Raw genomic sequence first — 23995 nt, 5'->3', positions numbered from 1 at the left:
AGGACCGATGGTCCCCCAGTCTTAGGGGAGCATTGGTGAGTCTGAGAAGGGCTCCCTGGATTCCAAGGGTGACTTCCACAGCCCCTAGTACAGTGAGGGCCACGCAGACACACTTACCAAAGCCCTAAATTAATCTCCACAATCTTTTGCCTCCAATGATATCTTATATCATATATTATATATATATAAATACTATATAAGATAGATAGATATATATATAGTATTTCTCTCCCTTGGCAGAAAAAAATATACATATATATATGTATGTGTATACATATGTATATATATATAGAAATATATACTATATATATTGATAAGAAGCTAAAAAGCACCATTCTTCCCCCTCCCCAAATCAGCTGTGGAATAGATCCCATGGGATGCATGGACTACATTGTGAATCTAAGCTCACTCAAAGCTCTAGTTGCTGTTCAGCCACAGAGGCCCGAGCCGTACCTCCTGGGAAGCACCGTCAGGAGGCCTCATGTCAAGCCTGTCCCCCGAGGTGTGTCAGTCTCGGAAGGGGATCTTTTCTCTAATCCGTGTCACTGGGCCAGGAGAGCATGAAGGTGCTAGCTGTGGGTGGAGAATTCCAGGAGTGACTTACTGCATTTCTGTAATTTGCATTCTTTAAAAGGTTTCTTCCAAATAATGCCTTGACTGGAACATCTCCTGAGCAAATTCTTAGTATCGGAGTTCCATATGAGGCCAGTGTAATCCGTGTTAGAGATTAACCAGATTAATGTGTAATAAATTTGAATGTGCTTAAGTGGCAGTTCTGCTACTCTTTGTAGGTGCTCTTGTGAAAGGCATCCTAGATGGTCACAGGTCTCGCTGATGCTTTCAATGCTGTTGGCAAAGCTTTGATGTCAGTTCACTGCATTTTTAAAAACCATGTTGTTGGCTAAGGCTATCATGAAATGGGGTCTTAAAGAATTCTCTAATAGCCATTAAAAGATTTTTTTTTGAAACCTCTTCATGCCATCTCTATGCAGTCTGGCATTAGAGATGTCAAAAGTCCACATGAATATAAAAACATAATATTCTTCACAGAAATTGAGACTTATTTGACTTCTGTTAGGAAAAAAAATAAGTATCATTATTTGAAAGGCAGAGAGGCCAGTGCTGTGGTGCGATAGTTTAAGCCAATTCCTGCAGTGCCAGTGTCCCGTATGGGCACCATAGGTGGCAATTCATGTGTATGTTAATGTGCCTTGTGAGGGAGTGCAAAAGTTTTCTGACTTTCAAAGCCTCCATCAGATACCAGATTCTGCAAACCTTGGAATCCCATAAGGGTTGTGCTGCACAGAGAGATGTCCAATTTTAAGCTGTCAGACTCTTCCTTCCTTCCATCCTTTCCCTTCCTTTTTTTCTTTTTTTCCCTCTACTTTCAGTAAACAATTATGGAGAAAACAGAGCTACAAAGCTGAACCATGATCTACCAGGAGGGCCGCTCAGAGAGGTGGCCCTTTTCAGTAATGTGTAAGAGGCTCAGGGAAGCACCAGAAAAGCCGGTCAGAGCCAGTGTGTGCAGGGAGCTGGAGCTAGAGCCAGAAGCGACTGGGGTGATTTTTTTTTATCTGTTAGGAATTTATGCTCACCTTCTGATGCTCTCTGCCGACACAAACTTCTCAAAGTCCGCCACTCCGTGTCCCATCCAGTCATTCCTATTTCAGCTACAAGAATCTACTATCTGACATGAAAACCTCAAAGACGAGACTGGGGCACAAGCAAAGACAAGTCTATTTAGCAGGTGGGATATAGTATGTAGTCGAATCTGATTTTTCTTTTCTGTCTTTCAGAATCAGGGAGGACTGACCAAGATATACACAACTATAACACCCCAGGATTCACCGGCTGCCTCTCCAGAGTCCAGTTCAACCAGATCGCCCCTCTCAAGGCTGCCTTGAGGCAGACCAACGCCTCGGCCCACGTGCACATCCAGGGCGAGCTGGTGGAGTCCAACTGCGGTGCCTCCCCACTGACGCTGTCCCCCATGTCGTCTGCCACCGACCCCTGGCACTTAGATCACCTGGATTCAGGTACAGTCCAGAGCAGTCTTGGAGAGATTGCTTTATTTCTCACCACCTCGGTTCCCTGTGTCATGGGTTAATGCAGACCCTCACTCGTTGAGGTCCAGGTGACTAAGAAGCAGAGCAAAGCAAGGAGAGCAGCAGGGAGAGCAGAGTTCTTAGCACACGCTGGAAGGACTTGAACGCTGCACCTGTCCTTGTTCCATGCTAGAGTTAAATGCAAGGTGGAGAACGCAGCGATCAGTGACTGCATGTCGGGCAGACTGTGAGGTGCCTTGACCAAGGTCTGCAGTGTGGCCGTGGGATGCTGTGATCCATTTGCCTCTGAGGACTCTAGGTGATGTGCAGCCCTGTAGTTCATGTTCTAATGTAAGAGGAGGTTTTCCTAAAGCCAGAGACTACTCTGCCCCACCCTTTTTTTTAAGATTTTGTTTATGTTTATTACAAAGTCAGATATACAGAGAGGAGGAGAGACAGAAAGGAAGATCTTCCGTCTGATGATTCACTCCCCAAGTGAGCACAACGGCCGGTACTGCACCGATCCAAAGCCGGGAACCAGGAACCTCTTCCAGGTCTCCCCCGCGGGTGCAGGGTCCCAAGGCTTTGGGCCGTCCATCGACTGCTTTCCCAGGCCACAGGCAGGGAGCTGGATGGGAAGTGGGGCTGCCAGGATTAGAACCGGTGCCCATATGGGATCCCGGGGCGTTCAAGGTGAGGACTTTAAGCCGCTAGGCCATGCCGCCGGGCCCAGTTCATGTTCTAATGTAAGAGGTTTTCCTAAAGCCAGAGACTGCTCTGCCCCACCCCCCCTTTTTTTTTTTTAAGATTTATTTATGTTTATTACAAAGTCAGATATACAGAGAGGAGGAGAGACAGAGAGGAAGATCTTCAGCTAGGCCACCCCGCTGGGCCCAGCCCCAGCCTACCTTACACAAACAACACTGCAACCTCCTCGATCCTGGAGCTGCATTGAAGCTTCTAAAATTTAGTGGATTTGTCCCACTTGTGTCATTTTGAAAGTAGAGAGCTCTAATGAAAAGATCTAGCCACTGGCTACAAAGCTAACTGGAGGAAAATCCAATGTTTATGTAACTTTGAGCGATGGAGAGTGCAGGAAGCTGCATTTCAGGAGACTCAACCCTTAATCCTTTTAAATTGACCTTGAACAACTCATGTGTCCTTTTAAAAAATTTTTATTTGAAAGTTAGAATTAGAGAAAGGATGAGACAGAGAGATCTTCCAAACTCAGGTTTGTTCCCTAAATGGCCTTGGTGGGTAGTTTTAGGCCAGGCTCGTAGCAGGAGCCTGACACTCCGTCCAAGGTTCCCAGGTGGGTGGTCGGGACCCATATCCTGCTACTTTCACAAGTGTGTTAATGCCACATGAAGCAGCGAGGGCTCAGAACTGGCTCTGAGAGGATGCCAGCATCGAATGAGGCAGGTAAACCCACTGTGCACCACGATGCCAGCCTCTGCCTCCCCCGACCCCTCAACATAGTGAAGCAGCAGGTGTAACCCCCAAAGGTGACATTCAGTGAGTCTCCCAGCAGTGTGTGCTGTTGCGGTGCAAAACCAGGAAGGGAGGACGCTAGCCAAGCTGGACAGAATTCATTCCGTTTGGACACAACTATTTCTAATGTGGAGATCAAAGCCCCTCTTTCATAGAATTCTGTGAGCTGATGTTAATTAAAACATGCAGAACCACTACCCACTTGTAGCCGAAGCTTATAAAAAGCTGAGTGGCACTCCTATTACCAATCATAACTATTGTCGTATTAGATACAACTTGCCAGCATGCCTGACTCTGCAGTCTTGTAATTGGTGAGCAAGTTCATCGTGTAAACACTATGCATTAGATTGCTGGAATTACATTCCAGCCCCGCACGACGCATCCATCAGCTCCGGGGGAGCTCTTGTCATTGTGACCCCTTGCCAGGGTTGCTCCCAAGTGAAGCTCTGTGAAGCTTCAAAAAGAGCCCAAATCGCCCCATTGTCAGAGTAACCAATTGACAGACCAAGCAGCCCCCTTTGTTCCTCCCACCTGGGCTCCTGTACCAGGATGAGGGGCGCTGCAAGGCCAAGGGCACTTAGAGAGAACTCCCTTTAGGAACGTTGTTAGGGTTACACAGCAGGCTGGTTTTTCCTCCAGCGCTGGCTTGAACAAGGAACAGATCCTGATGCAAAGGAGAAAAGAATGCAAATCCATAAGAAAAAAACAAAGACATGTGTCAGGGCTCAGATAAATGCCTCCAAGTACCAGAGGGGACACAGACAATGAATGGTCTTTGAAATGCTTCAGGAACTCAGTGTAGCTGTGAGCCTGTGTGGTCTAACCTGGCTGCCCAGGAACGCGTTTCAGAAACATCAAGAATCTAACTTGAACCAATATATGGTCATATTCTGTATGTCCTAATTAGCAAATGGCTCGCTTTTAAGGTCTGTGAGAGATGATTGCAGGCTCCAGTTTATTTTTTTTTAACTCAGGCTTTATTCATGACACTCATAACATATGGGAAATATCTGAGTTGTCAATATTCAGATCAAAATTCTGCAACTCAGGTATTACAATGGATTTTTGTTTTTACACAAAATTTCCTCCTTACCTTTTGGCAGTAACTTGTCAGCCAGTTGCAGTGTTCATCCTATTGTCAGCCATTTTCATAGGTTGGGAAATACTGATGGAAAAAAATAGAACTCATGAACTACATTAAAAGAGCAGAAGATTGCTTGCAAACGACAAAGCAAAAAGTTCACTGCAATTACATGATTTGATTTTTTTTTTTCTTCCCAGAGGGAAATCAGGCTGAGGGGAGGAAATGGGACAGAGTAAGATGGAGACTTGAAGGAAGGTGGCTACTTAGCAAGTGCTAACTAAGTGCTCGGCACGTGGTGAGGGCTCATGAACCTAACTTAGTAGAGAAGCAGGGAGGAGAGAAGACCTCATGGGGTTCCAGGAGAACAAAGGAAGGACATCTTTGTTACCAGAAATGTGTGGTGGGTTCTTTCCTCAGCTTAGTATAGAAATAAAAAGCCGGGAATCTGTTGCAGACAGAAAAGTTTATTTGTGAAGCGGCCAGGGGAGAGAGAGGGAAGGTGAAAGAAAGAAAGAAAGAAAGAAAGAAAGAAAAGAAAGAAAGAAAGAAAGAAAGAAAGAAAGAAAGAAAGAAAGAAAGAAAGAAAGAAAGAAAGAAAGAAAGAAAGAAAGAAAGAAAGAAAGAAAGAAAGAAAGAAAGAAAGAAAGAAAGAAAGAAAGAAAGAAAGAAACAAGAAAGAAACAAAGAAAGAAACAAAGAAACAAAGAAAGAAAGAAAGAAACAAAGAAAGAAACAAAGAAAGAAAGAAAGAAAGAAAGAAAGAAAGAAAGAAAGAAAGAAAGAAAAGAAAGAAAGAAAGAAAGAAAGAAAGAAAGAAAGAAAGAAAGAAAGAAAGAAAGAAAGAAAGAAAGAAAGAAAGAAAGAAAGAAAGAAAGAAAGAAAGAAAGAAAGAAAAAAGAAAGGAAGAAACAGAAAGAGAGATAGAAAGAAAAGAGACAGAAAGAAAGAAAGAAAGAAAGAAGAGAGACAGAAAGAAAGAAAGAGAGAAAGAAAGAAAGAAAGAAAGAAAGAAAGAAAGAAAGAAAGAAAGAAAGAAAGAAAGAAAGAAAGAAAGAAAGAAAGAAAGAAAGAAAGAAAGAAAGAAAGAAAGAAAGAAAGAAAGAAAGAAAGAAAGAAAGAAAGAAAGAAAGAAAGAAAGAAAGAAAGAAAAAGAAAGAAAGAAAGAAAGAAAGAAAGAAAGAAAGAAAGAAAGAAAGAAAGAAAGAAAGAAAGAAAGAAAGAAAGAAAGAAAGAAAGAAAGAAAGAAAGAAAGAAAGAAAGAAAGAAAGAAAGAAAGAAAGAAAGAAAGAAAGAAGAAAGAAAGAAAGAAAGAAGAAAGAAAGAAAGAAAGAAAGAAAGAAAGAAAGAAAGAAAGAAAGAAAGAAAGAAAGAAAGAAAGAAAGAAAGAAAGAAAGAAAGAAAAGGAGAAATTGATTGATTGATTGATTGGATTCTGATTTGGGAGTCCACCATGTTAAACAGAGGAAGAATCCTGTTAGCTCTTTACAATCCCTCCCTATATTCCCCTTCCACACAAATAGATGCCCCATCTCAACTAATTATCTCCAATCTCTATTCCCTCCTTATAACATTATTCCATACATCCTACCTATTAAACCCTATATTCCAATCACTTACCCCTCCATTCACCCTCATCACACTCCTTAAATCTATCTCAATTTTCTTTCTCACATACCTTTAAACTCACCTCCAAACCTTCAAACCCCACACACACAATACAACTTTTAACTCCCAATCTATTTTTTCCAACTATACTTTAACCTTTAACCCCCCATATTTCTCACACCTCCCCTACCCCTACCCTCCACACCCTATTTCCTCACACCACATCAAATACCACCCCACCCACCCCCCCCCCAAACCCCCCCCCCCTCCCCCATAAAAACACCCACCCCCCCAACCCCTATTCCCCCCACCATCCCACCCAATCACCTTCCTCAAAACTAACTCACTCTTCCTCTTATACCCCCCACCACATCTCCACTATTCACACCCTTAAGCACCACTTACCACCTCCATTTAAACACACCTCCAAATTCAATCCTCCATTTCTATTCACCTTTTAACAAATAACCTCCCCTATACATAATTCTTAACACCCGACAGGCACTCATCTATCCTCATAAGGAAGTCAGCCTTTACCTCATTTATTTAAACAGACATCAAACACATTGCAAGATGCTGCTTCGGATTGAGGATTATACACTTGACAAAATTAAGCATGCTCTGAAGAATACTATATAAGTGGGCTATTTCAAAGACCTTAACAATCCTACCACTCAATTCATACTTACGGCCAGGTCCGTTTTGGCCAACACCTGGTGTTAGCATGGGACTGGAAAGGCAAGGTCTCTCGCCATAGGCCTTGCGATCTTTCTGCTTCCTTAAATGGAAATGCATTGTAAGGGATGTCGGTTTCCCTGGCATGGGATGCCTTAAGTGACTCGTTACCTCTCCCATGTTCTTTGGGCTCCGGCAATATTCTCCCGAGTGAGTGAGGTTTATGGTTGGCGAGGCTGTGTATAGCGCAAGTCCAGGAGATATCATTTACAATGCAGTTTTGCCAATGAATTGACTTAAATTGGGCCGACTTAGTGAAAACAGATCAATAAGTAATATTGTGATTTTGTTCATTGCTATTAGAGGACCAAGCACGGAGCAGTAATACTACATCTTTGTAGGGCAAAATGATACTTGAAATCCTTCCTATGCATGATTTGATTAGATCAAAATGAGTTGACCTCCAGTTAACTTTTGTTTTGCTCCCATGAGAACAGAAATATAGCCAGTCTCTGAAACATCATTAAGACCAGTTTTTAGAGTGTGCCTTACCAGGTGGAACACAGGCTTACTTCAAGGTCACAGAGTGTCTAACGCGTGCTGTGGTTCACCTCCAGTTACCCGCTTTGGCTTTTTTTCTTTCTCGAATGCAGGCAGTTCTATTTCCTTGGATTGGAAAGGACTTGCCAGTAGAAAGACAACTGCAGATGGCCACACGCACACTGTGAAATGTGAAAACAAAACAAACATCAGAAAAAAGATGCCAAGAGTCTGGGGCTGTGCTGAGGAGCAGCCCTCAGCTGTGCACCAGGCTGCCTTAGAAGGCAATGAACTTGAGGGTATTGAGCAGTATAAATTCATAGACCAAACACCGCGTCCTAGAATATTTTTTTTTAAATATTGCTCCGATAGAGGCGGCCAAAAAAAATGGAAACAACCCATCAACTGATGAGTATGTGGTACCCACCTGTACACAGGGTAGTGTCCCACCCTGAAAAGAGATGGAACCAGGGGTCCCGACGACAAGTGAGATTAGCCAGATAAGAAGGGCAAACACCGTATGATCTCACTCGGGTGGAATCTGAAGGAGGTGAACTCTTGGAGGTTGGCGGCAGAATGCTGGTTCCAGCAGGCTACCCCCGAGAGGGTGAGGAGGAGGGATGGGAAAAGGCTGCTGACCCAGTTCTAGGCCAGGGTCAAACTAGAGAAGCAAGCTGTGGTATTCTACTACACAGGAGGAGGGCTACAAGTAAGCAACAATGTCCGGTGTGTTTTAGAAACCAACTGCAAAAAAGCAGAAGAGGATTTTGAATGTTTTTCAGCTTTTAGAAATGGATGAGAGAGGTTTACCCTGATTTGAACATTACACAGCGTATACATGCATCATGACATCACATGGGACTCCATAAATATAATTTTTAAGTACCAGAAGTGAAACTAATGCAAGCTCTTTAAGAGGTAAAGCTTCTGAAGACCTAGTTATAAAGGTTGTAATTAATTACTAGTGGCAGGACTTGTCCATCCACACAGCTCATATACTGGGAAGTGGTCCACCTCCTTCCAGAAGGAAGCCGCTGCCAGCTCTCATTCCCTGGTGCCCTGTTCCAAAGCTCAGCAGCTCCTGATCCAAGCAGGCAGCTCAAGGCCATGAGCAGAGTGCATTTCATGTCACCCAGCTCTCTCTCTGCCAGTCAGGTCAGAGCCAAAACCACTGAGTTCACACGGGTGTGCAAAGGGTGGCAAGTCAGCCTTCCCAGGAGTAGGAGCCTGCTCCCAGAAAGTCAGCAAGACAGTTACGGATAGGATGAATATTCTAACACTGCGTGGAGATTCAGTGGAGTTCTTCACAACCCACAAGCACCCTCAAGTAATCATGCCAGCTTTTGTAATTGCGCCTTTATTTCTAGCCATCCTCTGTTCTCAGCCTTACGCTCAGATTGCCTGATGAGGCCATTGTATCGACTAATCTTCATTTATCGGTCAAGGAAAATTGTCTCCTATTTGCTAATGTGTTTTCCTGCAAATGATCCAGATTTTGCTTTTTTTGCAAAAGCACCATTTATATATAGGTATTAGAATGTTAATTTCTAACTAATGGTCATTTTAGTTGCATCCAATCTTTTGTCTCTGCAGTGGTTCCATAATAAGTCATTTGTATAACATGATTTTTGATCAAAGTATATTTCAAATCACTCCCCAATGAGATTCCCTTTGACTTTGACCTTTCTCTCCTATACCCTCACCAGCACAATGCATTGTTTTTTTTTTTCATTTTGCTGTACTGTTTGCTATTTCATCAATCATAAGATTAAATACATTTGAAAAAGCTGAGGAATCATTTGTGTTTCTCTGTAAACCTTCCATATTCATATTCTTTCCTATTGTGAACTTACTGATTCATAACCATTCTTTGTTAATTTCCCACTTTAATGTGCATTTAAATGGCAAACATTAAATGCAGTTTGTATAGGAAAAATCCTTTATGTTAACAAGTTTAAATTCAGTATGCTGAAATAAAAAGCATTTGGTGGTTCTAGGATTTTGATACCTTCTCAAATTATTTTAAAATTATTTTGTGGGTTTTTTTTTTGCTTAAAGATTTAATGATTTATGTGTAAGGTCTACTTGTTTCCTGCATTGAACATTTACTTTTGGTGGAAAGAGTAAGGTTAGAATCCAATTTTTGCCCCACTTGTTTCCCCAGCATCATCGCTTGAACCTCCGCCTGCCCTGCCTTTAACAAATCCTAAACTGCGTTCATGTTTGGCAGAAACAAGCTGTGACAAATCACTGAGCTTTTATAATTATACTTAGTATCTCACAAAGCTGATCTTTTTCCCTTCAGTTTTGGGATGGTTTATTTTTCAGAATTTCTCTGTCTGCTCTTCCATATTATTTTCACATGTGAATTCAAGAATTCCAGTATGCTATTGTGATTGCCCAGAATTTTAGTGATGACAGAAGTTTATGAATAATTACCTTACGATGCCCACTCGTCCCACAATGGACTACTCCGTCTCTCCATCTCAAGTTGCGAAACAATTCAAAGAAACTCCCGAAGCTAATATCCTTAGAACCGCCCGGGGAAATCAGAGCCTGCAGATTCAGTGGGTTAGAAATGGGATTGGAGATGGTGCATTTCTAGCCAGCTCCTGGGCAACATGGATGGTCCCTGGATCACTGAGTGTTCAGTCAGTGTCTCTAATACCCCTTGGCACCTGCTGCTTTTTATGGAAGTAGCTCTTTACCAACTTTCTCAATTTATTTTGATCCTTGACCTAAATACATTTTCACTTAGGTGCCTCTCATAGCACTATGTCCCAGAGTTAGGGAGCCACACACAACAGAGCACCACACCTTCCAAATCTTCCAGCATCATTCATTCACAGACTCACCATTGCATGATTGTATCGGCCATCCCCAGGTGGCCATCCCTGCCGGTAGGTCCCTGGAAATGCTGTCTTCACCTCAACTGGCCAACCGGGAGCTCGTGGCTCAGCCCATGAACATCATGCAGAAGCATCCAGATGAAGTCTGTGGCTCGCCACCAAATGCCCTGTGTAGGAAACACATCACTTAAATACCAGTATCATCTCACTCCCTTGACACCTTTGCTTGATGGTACATGCTCCGCGTGGATGATTCTAAGAGACAGGGTTACATTCTTGTTTCCACTCTTGAATTCTGTGCCTGAGAGCAAGAGCAAAGGCTTTTTAAAGATTTATTTTTATTGGAAAGGCAGATTTACAGAGAGAAGGAGAGACAGAAAGATCCTCCATATGCTGGTCCATTCAAGTGGCCACAAGAACCAGAGCTGAGCCAATCCAAAGCCAGGAGCCAGAAGCCTCCCCATGTGGGTGCAGAGTCCCAAGGCCTTGAGCCATCCTCTAAGGTTCTCCCAGGCCACAAGCAGGGAGCTGGACTTTTCCAACTTTTTCATATGGAATTATTCATCCTCATGGCTGCTAAAGTCAATTAAATGCTTTTCCCCCCCACACTCTTGACATGAATGAGAAGCAGAACCACAAAAGAAGCATGTAGCTTTTACAAGAAGTTGATCACATTGTGGCAACAGGAGCCGGCACCAGGGAGTACACGTGACAGAGGGTCATGTGTGTTCCAAGGCATTCTGTGATGACCATGAGCCATTTGACCCATCACAGAGCTAAGCCAGTTGCCTTCTGAGGTCTGAGGTTAATTCAGGAGGGAAGCAGCTCAAAAGATAATGACAAGCTATTTAGCGCAGGGCTTTTACCTTCACTTTCCGAAGTCAGCTTTCTGGAAGAAAATAGTCTTGGGATTGGAATTATAAATTTTCACTTGCATTAATGCAGCTGAAAAGAGTATTTCAAAACCAATAGCCCTACTGGGCATGGACGAAAGGCTTAAAATAAATGCAAAATTAATTTTTAAAAGCACATTAGGTTTGCTCAGCTCCACCTGATGGTAGACCACGTGGTGGAGCCAGAATCTCTCAGCAGGCCATAAGATGACTGCACTCCTTGTGAACACGTAGGACTACATGGGCTCCATGTCACACTTGACTGGAGTAGCAGCGACGGCACAGCCACCCCGCACACCTTGGCAGAGTCAGTCCCAGCCCATGGAGAGCACGGACGTATGCTTCAATTAATACCACGCTTTATGCAAGATGAGATAGTCTGGAGAAATATTTTCTAAAATACAGCTTTATTCATTGTACTCTGAACAGCCAAGGCCAAGCAGGACTATCTCACCATTCTGAAAAGACCCACCTGGGTCAGGGACAACTTAGGAATTTCCACTCAAAGCAACAGATGGGCAGCCAAAGGAGCCCTTTTGTCCTTCCCGGCTGCCAAAACCATGACACGTGCTCCCCCAAGCTCCCCCACACTCCCCCAGGCCTCCAACCACTGTGGCCACTTGGGCAGTGAATCAGCGGATGGAAGATCTTCCTCTCTCTCCTCTCCGTATATCTGACTTTCCAATGACAAATAAATAAATCATATACAAAAAAAGATTTCCACTCTGAGCTGGGGGACTCTGACACTGCATACCCACACCCACGCATGACTGTTCAACAGGAAACAATTGTTTCCAAAAAAAAAAAACCCAATAAACTCCAGCGCAATGGACACAATATTTTTTTAAAAAACAAAAACACACTGTTTACTCTCATATATGCCCTTGAGTTCCTCAAAAACCAGAGGAGCCTAAGTGACAACATACTATCCTCCCCTCCCTGAACAGGCTTTAGAGGGCTGATATGTGCTTTAATTTTAAACCAGCAAAAGTCTCCCAAGACATAGCCAACATAACTGTTTATTATACTGCATGGCTGTGCTTCAACTGCTCTAAAAACGAATTAGCAGTGGGCTCTCCCTTACAATGAAAGACCCTACAGAACTGCCAGAAATGAAAGCCGTGTGCCTTATTATTGTTTCACAACACTGAAAACTCGAGCTCAGGGACGGGACCTGCAGGGCGTTCTGTCATGACGATCATTGAAAGCACAAAATGATTTAGCCTAGAAAAACAAAGTTCTGTGGATTATTCCGTTTCCCTCTCAAGCCACATCACACACACACACACACACACACACACACACACACACACACACACACACACACACACACGAATCGGATGGCCCAGGGTGCTTCAGTTTGCTGACTCAGGGAGAGGTGTGCACTCCAGCATGCTGGCAGCCTGTTAGGTGTGCAGACACTCAGGTGCCTCACCCCGCCCAAGTCCGTCAGACTGCATTTTAACAAGGTGCAGGTGGTTTTCATCCGACTCATTTTCATCCATGAACCAGAGCACCGAGGAATCCATTTGCTTGCTTTGCCCCTAAGACACATCAAAATGAGGCATATAGAGGGGTGGGGAAAGACCACCTCAAAAGGTATGGTAATTTTCCTAAGCCAAAGAACCCACCATTCACACGGTGCAGAAACACCCTTGTTCCCCAGACCCTGTATTTACAGAAAGTAACGCAACCTGGATGGCGTGTGGCCGAAGAAGCACCGATTTTCCCAACAGAGATTTGCCAGTTCCCAAACTTGTCATGCTCCCCCAGACATGGGGCTTCTCCACCCCTACACTCCTACCCACGTCACTGTGAGGCAGAGAGGGAAGAACGGATGACAAACCTCACGCAAGAACACCGTGACATTGTTAGCCTATGATGTGCAGCCCCTTACCATGGGGCACCCTGGCCCTGGCTCTGCCACTCCCGGAGCTAGACTTGTCTGAGGACTTGCAGTGGGAGTCCCGGATGAGTTGTCTCTGCACCTGCTAACCCCGACTCTGGCACCTTGCGGACATGTGGCTGGACCCAGCCACCACCCAACTGCCCCCTGGGCTGCAGAAAGAGGTGCGGAGCCGCAGAATCTGTGGCAGCCGGCTGTGAGCTTCTGCAACCAACAAGTGTTCATGTGATCCAACAAGAACTCCGACCATCAGTTCCCCAGCTGTTACATTAACTACAGCTAAACATTAACAAAGGAACAATCCATCCACCTGAGCCAAAGTGAATAACACGGACACAACACATCTCAGTGTTTGCCTAGTGACATACAAAGCCGGGGTGCCTGTCAGAAACGAGCTATTTCCAACGAGTGTATCTACCAGTGTAGTTAATCAAAGCCTGCAGTGTCACTTAGTCCAAGCATCTTTTTCCTAAAAGGCAACTGAAACTGACCAATGGAGGAAATATCATCAAATCAACCTTTCGTTCTGTTCTGCCACATAAAGTCGGCATGCTTTAATAGTCAAGATACTTAGCAGGTGATGACAAGTTCATCCGCTTTATTTCTTTTCACCTAATTATTAAGCATTTATTACTTGGCCATTGGATCTTGAACAATCATGCCAGCACTTACCATCTCCCTCTGAGGAGCTGGAAATGGGACTGGCATTCGGCCTAGGGGTTAAACAGCCTGGGTCTGGGTTCAAGACCTGGCTCTGCTAAAAGCTGCCTCTGGATGCAGACCCTGCAGGGCGGCACACAGCAGATGACTTCAGCAGCTGGGGCTCTGCTGCCTGCCAGGAAGGCCCAGCCTGTGCTCCCTGCTCCTGGCTTTGGTGCAGCTAAGTTCCAGCTTTCGCAGGCATATGGGCCATTGAACCAGTGTGGTGCAGTCTCTCATTCTCTCTCTGTCTCTAATATTTATTATTATTATTGTAAAAGAGTTACTTGTTTTTATTTGAAAGCCAGATATACAGAAAGGAAGAGAGAGAGAGGAAGATCTTCCACCCACTGATTTAATCCCCAAGTGCCCACAACAGCCAGAGCTGAGCCCATCCGAAGCCAGGAGTCAGGAGCTTCTTTCAGCTCTCCCACACGGGTGCAGGGTCCCAAGGCTTTGGGCCATCCTCAACTGCTTTCCCAGGCCATAAGCAGGGAGCTGGATGGGAAGTAGAGCTGCCAGGATTAGAACCGGCACCCATACGGGATCCTGGTGCATGCAAGGCGAGGACTTTAGCTGCTAGACTACTGTACTGGGCCCTCACATTTTTTTTTAAAAGATGTACTTATTTTGTTGAAAAGGCAGATTTACAGGAAGAAGCAGAAACAGAGAGGGAGAGATCTTGCATCCACTGTTCACTCCCCTAATGGCCACAACAACCCAAGCTGAGCCAATCCAAAGCCAAGAACTGTGACCGTCTTCCAGGTCTCGCACGTGGATACAGGGTCCCCAGGGCTCGAAGTGTCCTCTACTGCTCTCCTAGGCTGCAAACAGGAACCCAGCCTGGAAGTGAAATAGCTAGGACATGAACCAGTGCCCATGTGGGATCCTAACACTTAAAGGCAAAGGATTAATTTATTGAGCCTTCATACCAGCCCTGAAATGGTTGCTTTAAAAAAAAAAAAAGAAAATACACAATGTTTAACTTGTGGTACAGTACAAAAATTTATCATCTCTTTCACATTCCAAATAAGAAATTCTAGCTTCCTTGCTTTCTTTAGAAGCTGAGGTAAAAGGGTCGATGTAAAACTGACACAGGCCACATATTGACTGTGTGGGCAACAACCCATGTTGGTAAGAATTCTCTCTCCTGGAAATGTGAGCTGCAGTGTCCTCATTTAAAATAAAACAACGACCCTTCTCTCTTCAGCATCTTAGTCCTTATTCCTTCTTGTGGAACATCGATCCTAGCGAAGGCAAAAACAAAAACTCATTTGAGAAAAAAATAATTTTCTTCTGTGAAACTCAGATTTGAAAAGAGAGATTCAAGTGAAAAAGAAACAAAGAATGAAAAACAGAGCCCACAGACAGCCTCCAGACTCCTCCAGACTCCTGCAGAAAAATGTTGTATTTAAATTCTAATTAATGGCAGTTTTGTTGAAGTGTCTTGAATTATCATCTAGATGCTGGTTTCCATGGAGATCTTTTTTCTCTAGGAGATGTCAGATCCCGTCTAATGTTTTGCCTCTGATAGCTGACAACCTGAAGCTGAAGGAGTAGGAGAGAGGGAGAAATTATGTTAGAGTATCAGGATTTACACTAAACTGTGTTTTATTTGCCATTGGTTTCTGAGCCTGCAGTCCGCAATTACACATACTTTGAAACTTAGTAAATGAGAACTATAATCACCAAATTTATTTCCTATAGCTTTAAAAAAAAAAAAAGCTTCACTCCTCCTTCTCCTACCCACTCAAGGGAGCAGATGAGCAATTGGATGCTAAAGAATTCAGATCCCTTTTGAATATTCCCTTTTGAATATTCTGTTCCTAAAAATCATCTTGTTAATCAGTTTCTAGTAGTGAAGCACCTGTCTTGAAACCTCTATTCATTTTTCAGTCTGTACATGTAATCAAAAATTATATGCTGACAATCATGGTTTACAACACAATTAGCACTATTGCAGGCTCCCCGAGCGCATTTGCAGTAGTGAAAACCACTTCGTCTCTGCTGCATTGGCCCTTGAGGGGTTCCTATCAGTTACCAAGGCAGTGTGGGGTTTCTGTACTTCTGTGTTGCTTTAGATTTCTGGGTTTGCTGCATTGCTCAATGGATGCTACTACCATCATGCAGAAGTATCCTTTGTCCCACCCGTCCCTCCCCAAGTGTTTCGGAAGCCATTCAATGGCACTGACCTTGCGCTATCCACCAACCGCAGAAAGAACAAATAGACCCACTTGCTAGATTACCTTAGACGGCGCGATGCTGTTGACCATGGGACTGGTGCCTTCTCACCAGAGACAGCTTAGTTTCAGCTTGCTGAAACCCGGCTCCTGGGTTCAATTCTTGGTTAACTATGGCCTGGTCTTATAACCTCAAAGAAGACTTTAGTCCTCCAAATCTGGATGGGTGTACCTACCTTCTAAGATTCACATGAAGACTAAAAGAGGGAATACATGAAAATGATTTAGAATGGTGCCTGACTTACAGGAACTACTGGCATTAGTGTTTCCTAAATAGCTTGTTCCTGAAAGCAGCAAAAATTGGTCCAAGTACTTATGTCACTGTCATCAATTGGGGGGGAGGGGGGGCGGAGACCCATGTGAGTTCAAGTTCCTGGCCTTGGCCCGGCTGTTGCGGCCATTGGGAGAAACGAAAAAGCAAATGGGAGCCTTCTCTCTCCCTCCCCCACCCCCAGTCCCCACACAACCTGCAACTCTGCCTTTGAAATAAAATTTAAAAAAATAAAATTATATCCATCGCAAGAGAACCAGCCACCTAGGTAGAGGTTGCTCTGAATACCTTCAGGAAAAGGGTAAGATTTGATGAAGGAAAGGAGATATAAAACAGACGACCAGGCAGAGAGCAGCATGTGAGTCAGAAGAACCGTGCTTACCTACAGCAGTAGGGACCTGTGTGTTCAGAATGTTGAGTTGCGTTAGCAAAGTGGCCCATAACGGAAGACAGAAAAGAAATTTGGCCCAAGCAAGACCTTCTTCCCATGCCAAGTGTTCAGATTGAGATCAGACACAATGCTGGCATATGTTCAAATGTTATCCTCTAGCTCTTGTCATGCTCTCGTCATTTCAGGCCACTTCTACCATTTCCATACCTTCCACTATTGTATTGGTAGAGCGGAATGGGAAGAGGCCTACCATCATCTCTAAGCATCTGTGTTTTCCCACAGTTCTGTGGCCAAGATGCAATGGTCAGTAGGCTTCAGACCACAAAGGAATTGTGCCTTGGTCCACTAGCCATGCAAGTTGAGGCAGAAAGGCCAACTGTCCCATATCACCATGAATATTATACAATAGACAAAATGATTGCAAAGGGTTGTCATCATACTCAATATATTTTGAAGGCACACATTTATTATTGAAAGATTAAGAGATCTCTCTCTGTTTTACCAAATATAAGAATTATGGTCTACCTCCAAAGCTTTCCACCTTGTAAGCATTCCCATGTAAGTGTACTAAAAGCACCTGGAACTCTGTATGTCCAATTCCCTTCACGCCTCCTCTGGTGGGTCCCACCCAAACCCCCTGAAAAGTGGATCCTCCTCAACTGCTCACTTGTCTCTTCCTGCCCTTCAAAAAGGCAGAGGAGTTCACATTGACCTGGAATCAACTCTACCTGAGTTCTAATTCTAGCTGGATCATGAGCTTTGCCACTTTTTAGAGGAACGTGGACAGCACAGGGCCCACAGAGGAGTAATCACATGTGAAAGGACCTGGAAGAGATGCAGGAGCTGAGTAACCAGAGCAGATGCTTTCAGGGCCAGCCTTGTGGCACAGTGTGGGCAAAACTGCCACCAGAGACGTTAGCATCTCATGTGGGCCCCGGTTAACATCTCAGGGGACCCCCTTACCATCCAGCTCCCTACTGGACCTGAGAAAGCAACAGAAGATGGCCCAAATCCTGGGTCCCTGCCATAAACCTGGGAGACCTGGAAGAAGCTCCTGGCTCCTGACAGTAGCCAGGTTCTGGCTGTTGTGGCCATTTGGGTAATGAACCAATATAGAAGACACATCTATGTGCACACTCACATGTATAAATTCTATCTTTCAAATAAGTAAATCTTAAAGCTGAGGCTTTCATCTGTGGGAAACTGACTGTCTGTAGGGTGGCTTATGCCAGGGAAGTATATACATTAATAACCCAATCTTACTGTGCCTTGATGGTGTGGGACTCACAGTGTGGTAACTACCAGGCAATTTCAGGCAATTCACTGTAAGTAGCAATGTTCATAATTCAAACCACACCCACGCTTTAAATCAGTATTTGACTATATAAACCAAATGCTTCAACAGTCCCTGGAATAAACAGGCTGTGTATATGGGATCAGAAACCTGATTAATAAAACATTTCGCCTATTTTATGGTCCATTGTGTTTTGCCAGCAAAAAAAAAATCAATCTGACCTGGTAGATATTCTACAAAAATTGGAAGAATGAATGAATGAAGGCATCAATAATATCTACGAATACACTTCTCTAAAGACAGGCTGTTCCCCATCCTCGGGGACTGGGATGGTGTGAAGGCTGGATATCACTTCTCCCTGCTTTCTCCCCTCCCCAGAAGTGGAAAGAAATGGGAAGTTTGGAAACCTTGGGTTTAAAGGAGGACTCTATTATATATTTTTTCTGTAAGCCATTTTTTAGTCATATAGGAAGAGTTTATGATTAATCTAATGACAGAAAATAGGTATATCGATGAAAGATCTTGGCATTCCTGGACTAATATTTGAAACTTTGAGTATCAATCCAGTCTATTCCAGAAAATACTGGAACGGAATGGCCAAGTGAGCTAATAGGACAGCAACTGACTACACTTAGCTTTGCAGTGGCTCTGCCTGTTTCCCAGCCTAGCTACACTTAGGGTTAGACCAGGGAAAGCTGCTAGCTCCAAAAGTCACTTTTGTAGTTGCTAGTTTGAAAAATACGTTGAGTGCTCAGGATTTGTACCTGTGCCTATAGGTCTGAATGACACCGACAGGAATATATACACCCAGGAAAGAGTAAGTCCTAAGAAAGAATGTCAAGTCCAAGGAAGCCAGGATTCAAAGTACATACTGATAGAATCCATAATCTCCTTTTTTTCCCATGGGAACAGAATGAGGAAGAATTCTACCCACCTTTTTCATTATCCTGAGATTCGTAAAGACTATAACCTGGTAATAAACTAGAAAACTCAGTGTTATCGGTCTAACATCACCATATCTGCTTTCTTAGGCATACATTTAATCACTCCAAAGAACTACTTTGAAGATATTTTTTTATCTTGAGTTGGTGCTGCTATCCCAGTAGCCATGGCTGTGCTGGAGACCAGGGTGATCTGCTCCAAGGCAAAGCTGTTTCTGTAAGATCGACCTTGACTTCTCAAATTGAGGTCCAACTTAAGTGAAACCATTTTGGAATGTGAATTAGCCTTGCATGAATTATAACAGATACTCTGCCGACCAAAGGCCTTAGGGTTTGCCTTCTGTGTGTTTGACATTTTTTCATCTTAACCAAGCATCTAAATTGAATACACCTGATACTCATTTTGTGTCAAACAGAAAATTGATAAGACTGACCTTTGCCGTCTCAGCATTTACAAAATACTTTCCGCTTAAGTTCTAAAGTATACCGTACTCGGCCAAAGCTGTGTAGGTTCATGAACTCATTGCTTTTTAAGCTAAAGCCTTCAACTCTACAGAGCTCCACTACAAATACTACCAGCCGTGAACGGACAAAGGAGAAGGGAGGCACATTTCAGCCAGATGTGAGAAAACTCACTCTAATCAGTAAGCCACACGAATCAGTGGAACTGGAACAGAGCGGCTCAGTGGGTTCTAGAATTCTCTACACCTCCTCCAAATGAGCAGCAGTGTTTATTCAGGCCTCCTACCAAGAGCGGGAGTGGTCATATGGTCCCATCCATCCTGTTGTTCATTCACAAGAAGCATGAGAAGGATCGTAAGAAACAGATATCAGACTGTTCGGGATTGATGGTAGACTTACTGGATGCTTCCTTTCTTTCTGCACAGCCAGTGCTGATTTCCCATATAATCCAGGACAAGGGCAAGCCATCAGAAATGGGGTCAACAGAAACTCAGCTATCATTGGAGGTAAGTGGAAGATACAACAAGCTTTCGCATGGCTGCTCTCCAGCAGAAACTGATTGTTTTCAATACAATAACAGTCTAGCACAAAAGAATGGTATAGATATTCATGTCATTCATTTTGCTGCTTCATGTGGCGTAAGATTGCAAAGTATAGTGGGGGAGAAACTGTAAAAAAATATTGGTGGTAAGCTAAGCAAGATGTGAATATGTAAGCAGGCATGAGTGACAACAGCCAGGACGTTTCTGTGTCACCTCCTCTCTCTTTGCTCTCATTCTCTTACATCCAGAGTGACCCAGGTTCGTTTCCTATAGAACTGGGAATGGGGACAGGCATTGAGGCCAGTGAGCCAGCTGTTCCCATAGCGTAGCGTAGCGCGTGGGAACAATGACATCGTTTTTGCCCACTGCCCCGTCCCCCTCCTCCTCCTTCAGCTTCTTATCCCAAACAGGTGTTTCCTTCCTAACATACAGCTTTGGTACACACACCAAAGATTTAAACTCTGACAATGAACATGGATTTGGCAGAGACCTTTCCCACAGGAAGAAAGCAGGCACCTACCAGGGAATTTCAACAAGTTTGTGAAATAATACATTTAAGAGAGAAGCTTATTTTGCTGTAAATTTTCCAGAGCCATGTACAACATCCATGAAAATGGATATTATGAAAAATCTGTGCATGGGTTTGTAAATTTTTGCACCAAAATAGATGTGTTCACAAACGCTTTGAAATATGAATATATAATTAGTAGGAATATAGAATTAGAATACACTCATCATTCTGCTTAAATTAATTGTAAAAAAAAATTGTCATAACTTGATCAAGCTCCTTCCCAGTTTCATTGTTTTTTTTTGCTGTAAAACCAACTTTATCAAGGCATATCATGCGTTTACAAGTGTGAGAGCGCAATGAGCTTTGACAAATGCATTCGCTCATAACCACAAGGTGCACAATATTTTTCATCATTCTTAATGCTCTTTTTGGAGATTCTTCCCTTGTCCCACAACTCCTCCCCGACCCCCAGCCAAGGCAACCTCTCCTTTGCTTCTACTATAGATTCATGTCTGCTCTCAGTTTCATAACCTAGTCCTTATTTCCTTTATTCAGCTTTGTGAAATCCAGTCACTCTGATGCATGCTTCAATAGGCCATTTATTGTTGCAGCCAAACTGTATTCCATTGAACAAATTGTTGCAACTTATCTGTTCACCTATTCATAAATATTTGGCTTATTTCTAGATGTGAGTTATTATGAATAAGGTTGCTAGGAATATTCTTGTACAAATCTTACAAGTATAGTTTCTGCTAAGTCATTACCAGCTGTGCAATTCCTGGTTATAGAAAGTAGAGATGCAGCTTTTTAAAAAAAAAAAATTGCCAGCTTTCCAAAATGATGGAAACTTGTACAGTTCTATGACCAATGTTTGAGAAGCCAACTTGTTCTATGTATTTCCAACACTTAGAATAGTATTCTTAATTTTAGCCATCAAGTGGATCAGTAGTAATGTCTGCATGGTTCTGATTACTAGAAATACTAAGTACTTTATGCTTGTTCTGATTTTAATATCAGGGTAACACTGGCCCTATAATACCTGAATATTGGCTTTTCTTCCTATATTTTGATACAGGCGAGTATAGAATTAGCATTATTTCCTTAAACCTAATTTGTGGATAATATTGAACATGTCTTCTAAATTCTTCTGGAATTTAATTGTTCTATTTGTAATTGATAGAACAGTGTGAAATATCCAAGCAACGTCATGAACCAGCCAGTTTCCATCAGTTTTTGCTTCATTTAAATTGGAAACATATCTCATTTATGTCTGCTTGAGAGTTTACCCTTGTCATCATGAAATGTTTTATTCCTAGTAACCTCGTACTGACTCATTAATATGGCTACTCCAGTCCTGCTGAGTGTTGTGTAGTATATAATTTTTCACTTATTTGTTTAAAGTTCATGTCTTAGATATCACAAACTTGATTCCTATCATCCACTCTTTCCTTTTTATTCAGAACATTTTTATGTATTATATTTATTTATACCTGACCTAATCTGTATTGCTCCATGCAGTACATTTTTTTATGTCAGATATGAGTCTTAGTTCTACAAGTTTGCTTTGGTTTCCTTTGAAACTTCCATTTTGCTTCATACGCATCGTGATAATTTCCTTTCAAGCCTCTAAACACATTAAAAACTATCATTTAGTTTTACATAAGGACTATTTATATATACATATTATATATACATAAGGACTATTTATATATACATATTATATATACATAAGGACTATTTATATAAATAGTCCTTACCTGCTCATTTCATTATGTCATTTCTGGATCTCCTAACCGATGTTTCCTGCAGCCGAGTGACATCTCTGACCTTTTTATTTGTATTCTGGGTCACATTTTATTAGATGCCTGACATCATTAATGTTACCTTGAGTTCTAATATCTTATTGTCTGCCATGAAAAGTACTCAAGTTTGCTTTGACAATTCACTTTTTTGCCTCGTGAGATTTTTCAGTCTCATTCTAAAGCCTTTTTGGGATAGATCTAGTATAGCCTTAATTCTAGTCCTGCCTCCGCGCCTCTTCTATAGCCTGCTTGTGATGCCCTGGCTGTTCGGGGAGGTGCCCAGTAGAAGCTGTTACAACGTGAGCATCTCCTAACTACTTTGTGACCTGTTGGCATGCCATCATCTAGTCACAGACAGAGGGAGGTTTCCGGTGTAAACCCCTTCATGCGGGAAACCGAAGGCTCATCGGTGTCATTGCGGGAGTTCCCTGGTCTCACGTAGCAACAGCAACAACGGAGGGACAATTCCCCTTTGTTAATTAACCCCTGCTGTTTCTGTGCCCACCAGGGGTCATCGCCGTGGTCATTTTCACCATCCTCTGCACCCTGGTCTTCCTCATCCGGTACATGTTCCGTCACAAGGGCACCTACCACACGAATGAAGCCAAGGGGGCCGAGTCCGCCGAGAGCGCCGACGCTGCCATCATGAACAACGACCCCAACTTCACAGAGACCATTGATGAGAGCAAAAAGGAATGGCTCATCTGAGGGCTGGCTTACTTGGCTAGGGGCTGGGGAGGGGGGCTTCCCGAGGGAGGAGGGGTGGGCCAGTAGCACCCTGCTTCACACTCTAGAGCACATCCTTCGATATCAATCAGCACAAGCTGGGGGGGCGCAAGCAACATGAGATTCTTGACCACCGCACACACAAAAAATACTTTTTAATATTTCTTTATAGCTGTTTCCCCTTCTGTATCAAAACAAAATACAAAAAAAAAAAATGCTTTTAGAGTTTTAAGCAATGGTTGAAATTTGTAGGTAATACCTGTCTTATTTTGTGTGTGCTTAGAGGTGTTCTAAAAACCCATGGTAGCAGGGCAAGTTTTCTACGTTTTTAAGAGCCCTTAGAAAGTGGATATTTTTTTTTCTTGAAAAGCTGATGCACATAAATATACATGGCCTCCAACATTCTCTTCTTTTTTGCGTATCGTCAACTTTGAATTGGGCTATTGTAGTAACGACTTCATGTTCATACGCTGTTTCTTTGGATGTTCTATCAGGAAAAGGAAAGGGCACAAAAAAAAAAACCAACTCTTTGCCAGTTTTCAGGCTATGCTAGCTGAGGGTTCCCACCCAAGACCAGCAGTGCAAAGCAGAGAGGGTGTTTTTGCGTGTCATGTGTTGACACACAGCCAGGAGAAGTTGTGTACAGTGAGATGGTTGATTTTTATCTTTCACTGAATTCTACAAGATTAATATTGTTCCATATATGTAGTCTTAGGCTCACTTAATATCTGTAAGTATCAACTATAAAACTGTGGTGACCAGCTGTTCAAAGATTTTTTTCCTCTGTCTTATCTGCAACATGTTGGACTCCATGCTCTGTGTACACACACCTCCATGGAGAGTTAGAGCCAGATGCTATCATTTGTTTACTTTTTTCAAAGTTATAGCAAAACTGTGGACACTTTCTAATGAATGCATAAGTGAAGTGTTTTTATTTTGCTTTAAACCCCTAGTTTTTCCATTCCTGTGACAAAATCCTACCGATGTCCTGTGACAGGACATGACACAATAAAGCCACGTTCTTC

At 43.0% G+C, this 23995-nt stretch overlaps 1 protein-coding gene across 1 annotated transcript in view; it reads left to right on the top strand.

The window, feature by feature from the left end:
- The window catches only part of CNTNAP2 (contactin associated protein 2), a 1623532-nt gene extending 1600432 nt beyond the window's left edge, over positions 1-23100 (top strand). The window contains exons 22-24 of the mRNA XM_041002153.1: positions 1800-2039; positions 19815-19895; positions 22753-23100. Coding sequence (XP_040858087.1) covers positions 1800-2039; positions 19815-19895; positions 22753-22952 — 521 coding nt within the window. The 3' untranslated portion in view covers positions 22953-23100. The remainder of the gene's footprint in view (positions 1-1799; positions 2040-19814; positions 19896-22752) is intronic.
- The last annotated feature ends 895 nt before the right edge of the window (positions 23101-23995 follow it).

The sequence above is a fragment of the Ochotona curzoniae genome, unplaced genomic scaffold (genome assembly GCF_017591425.1).
Source record: "Ochotona curzoniae isolate NIBS_2020 unplaced genomic scaffold, NIBS_Ocur_1.0 scaffold_2476, whole genome shotgun sequence".
In the NCBI taxonomy this organism is placed as follows: domain Eukaryota; kingdom Metazoa; phylum Chordata; class Mammalia; order Lagomorpha; family Ochotonidae; genus Ochotona; species Ochotona curzoniae.
This window is presented reverse-complemented; position numbering and strand designations above follow the sequence as displayed.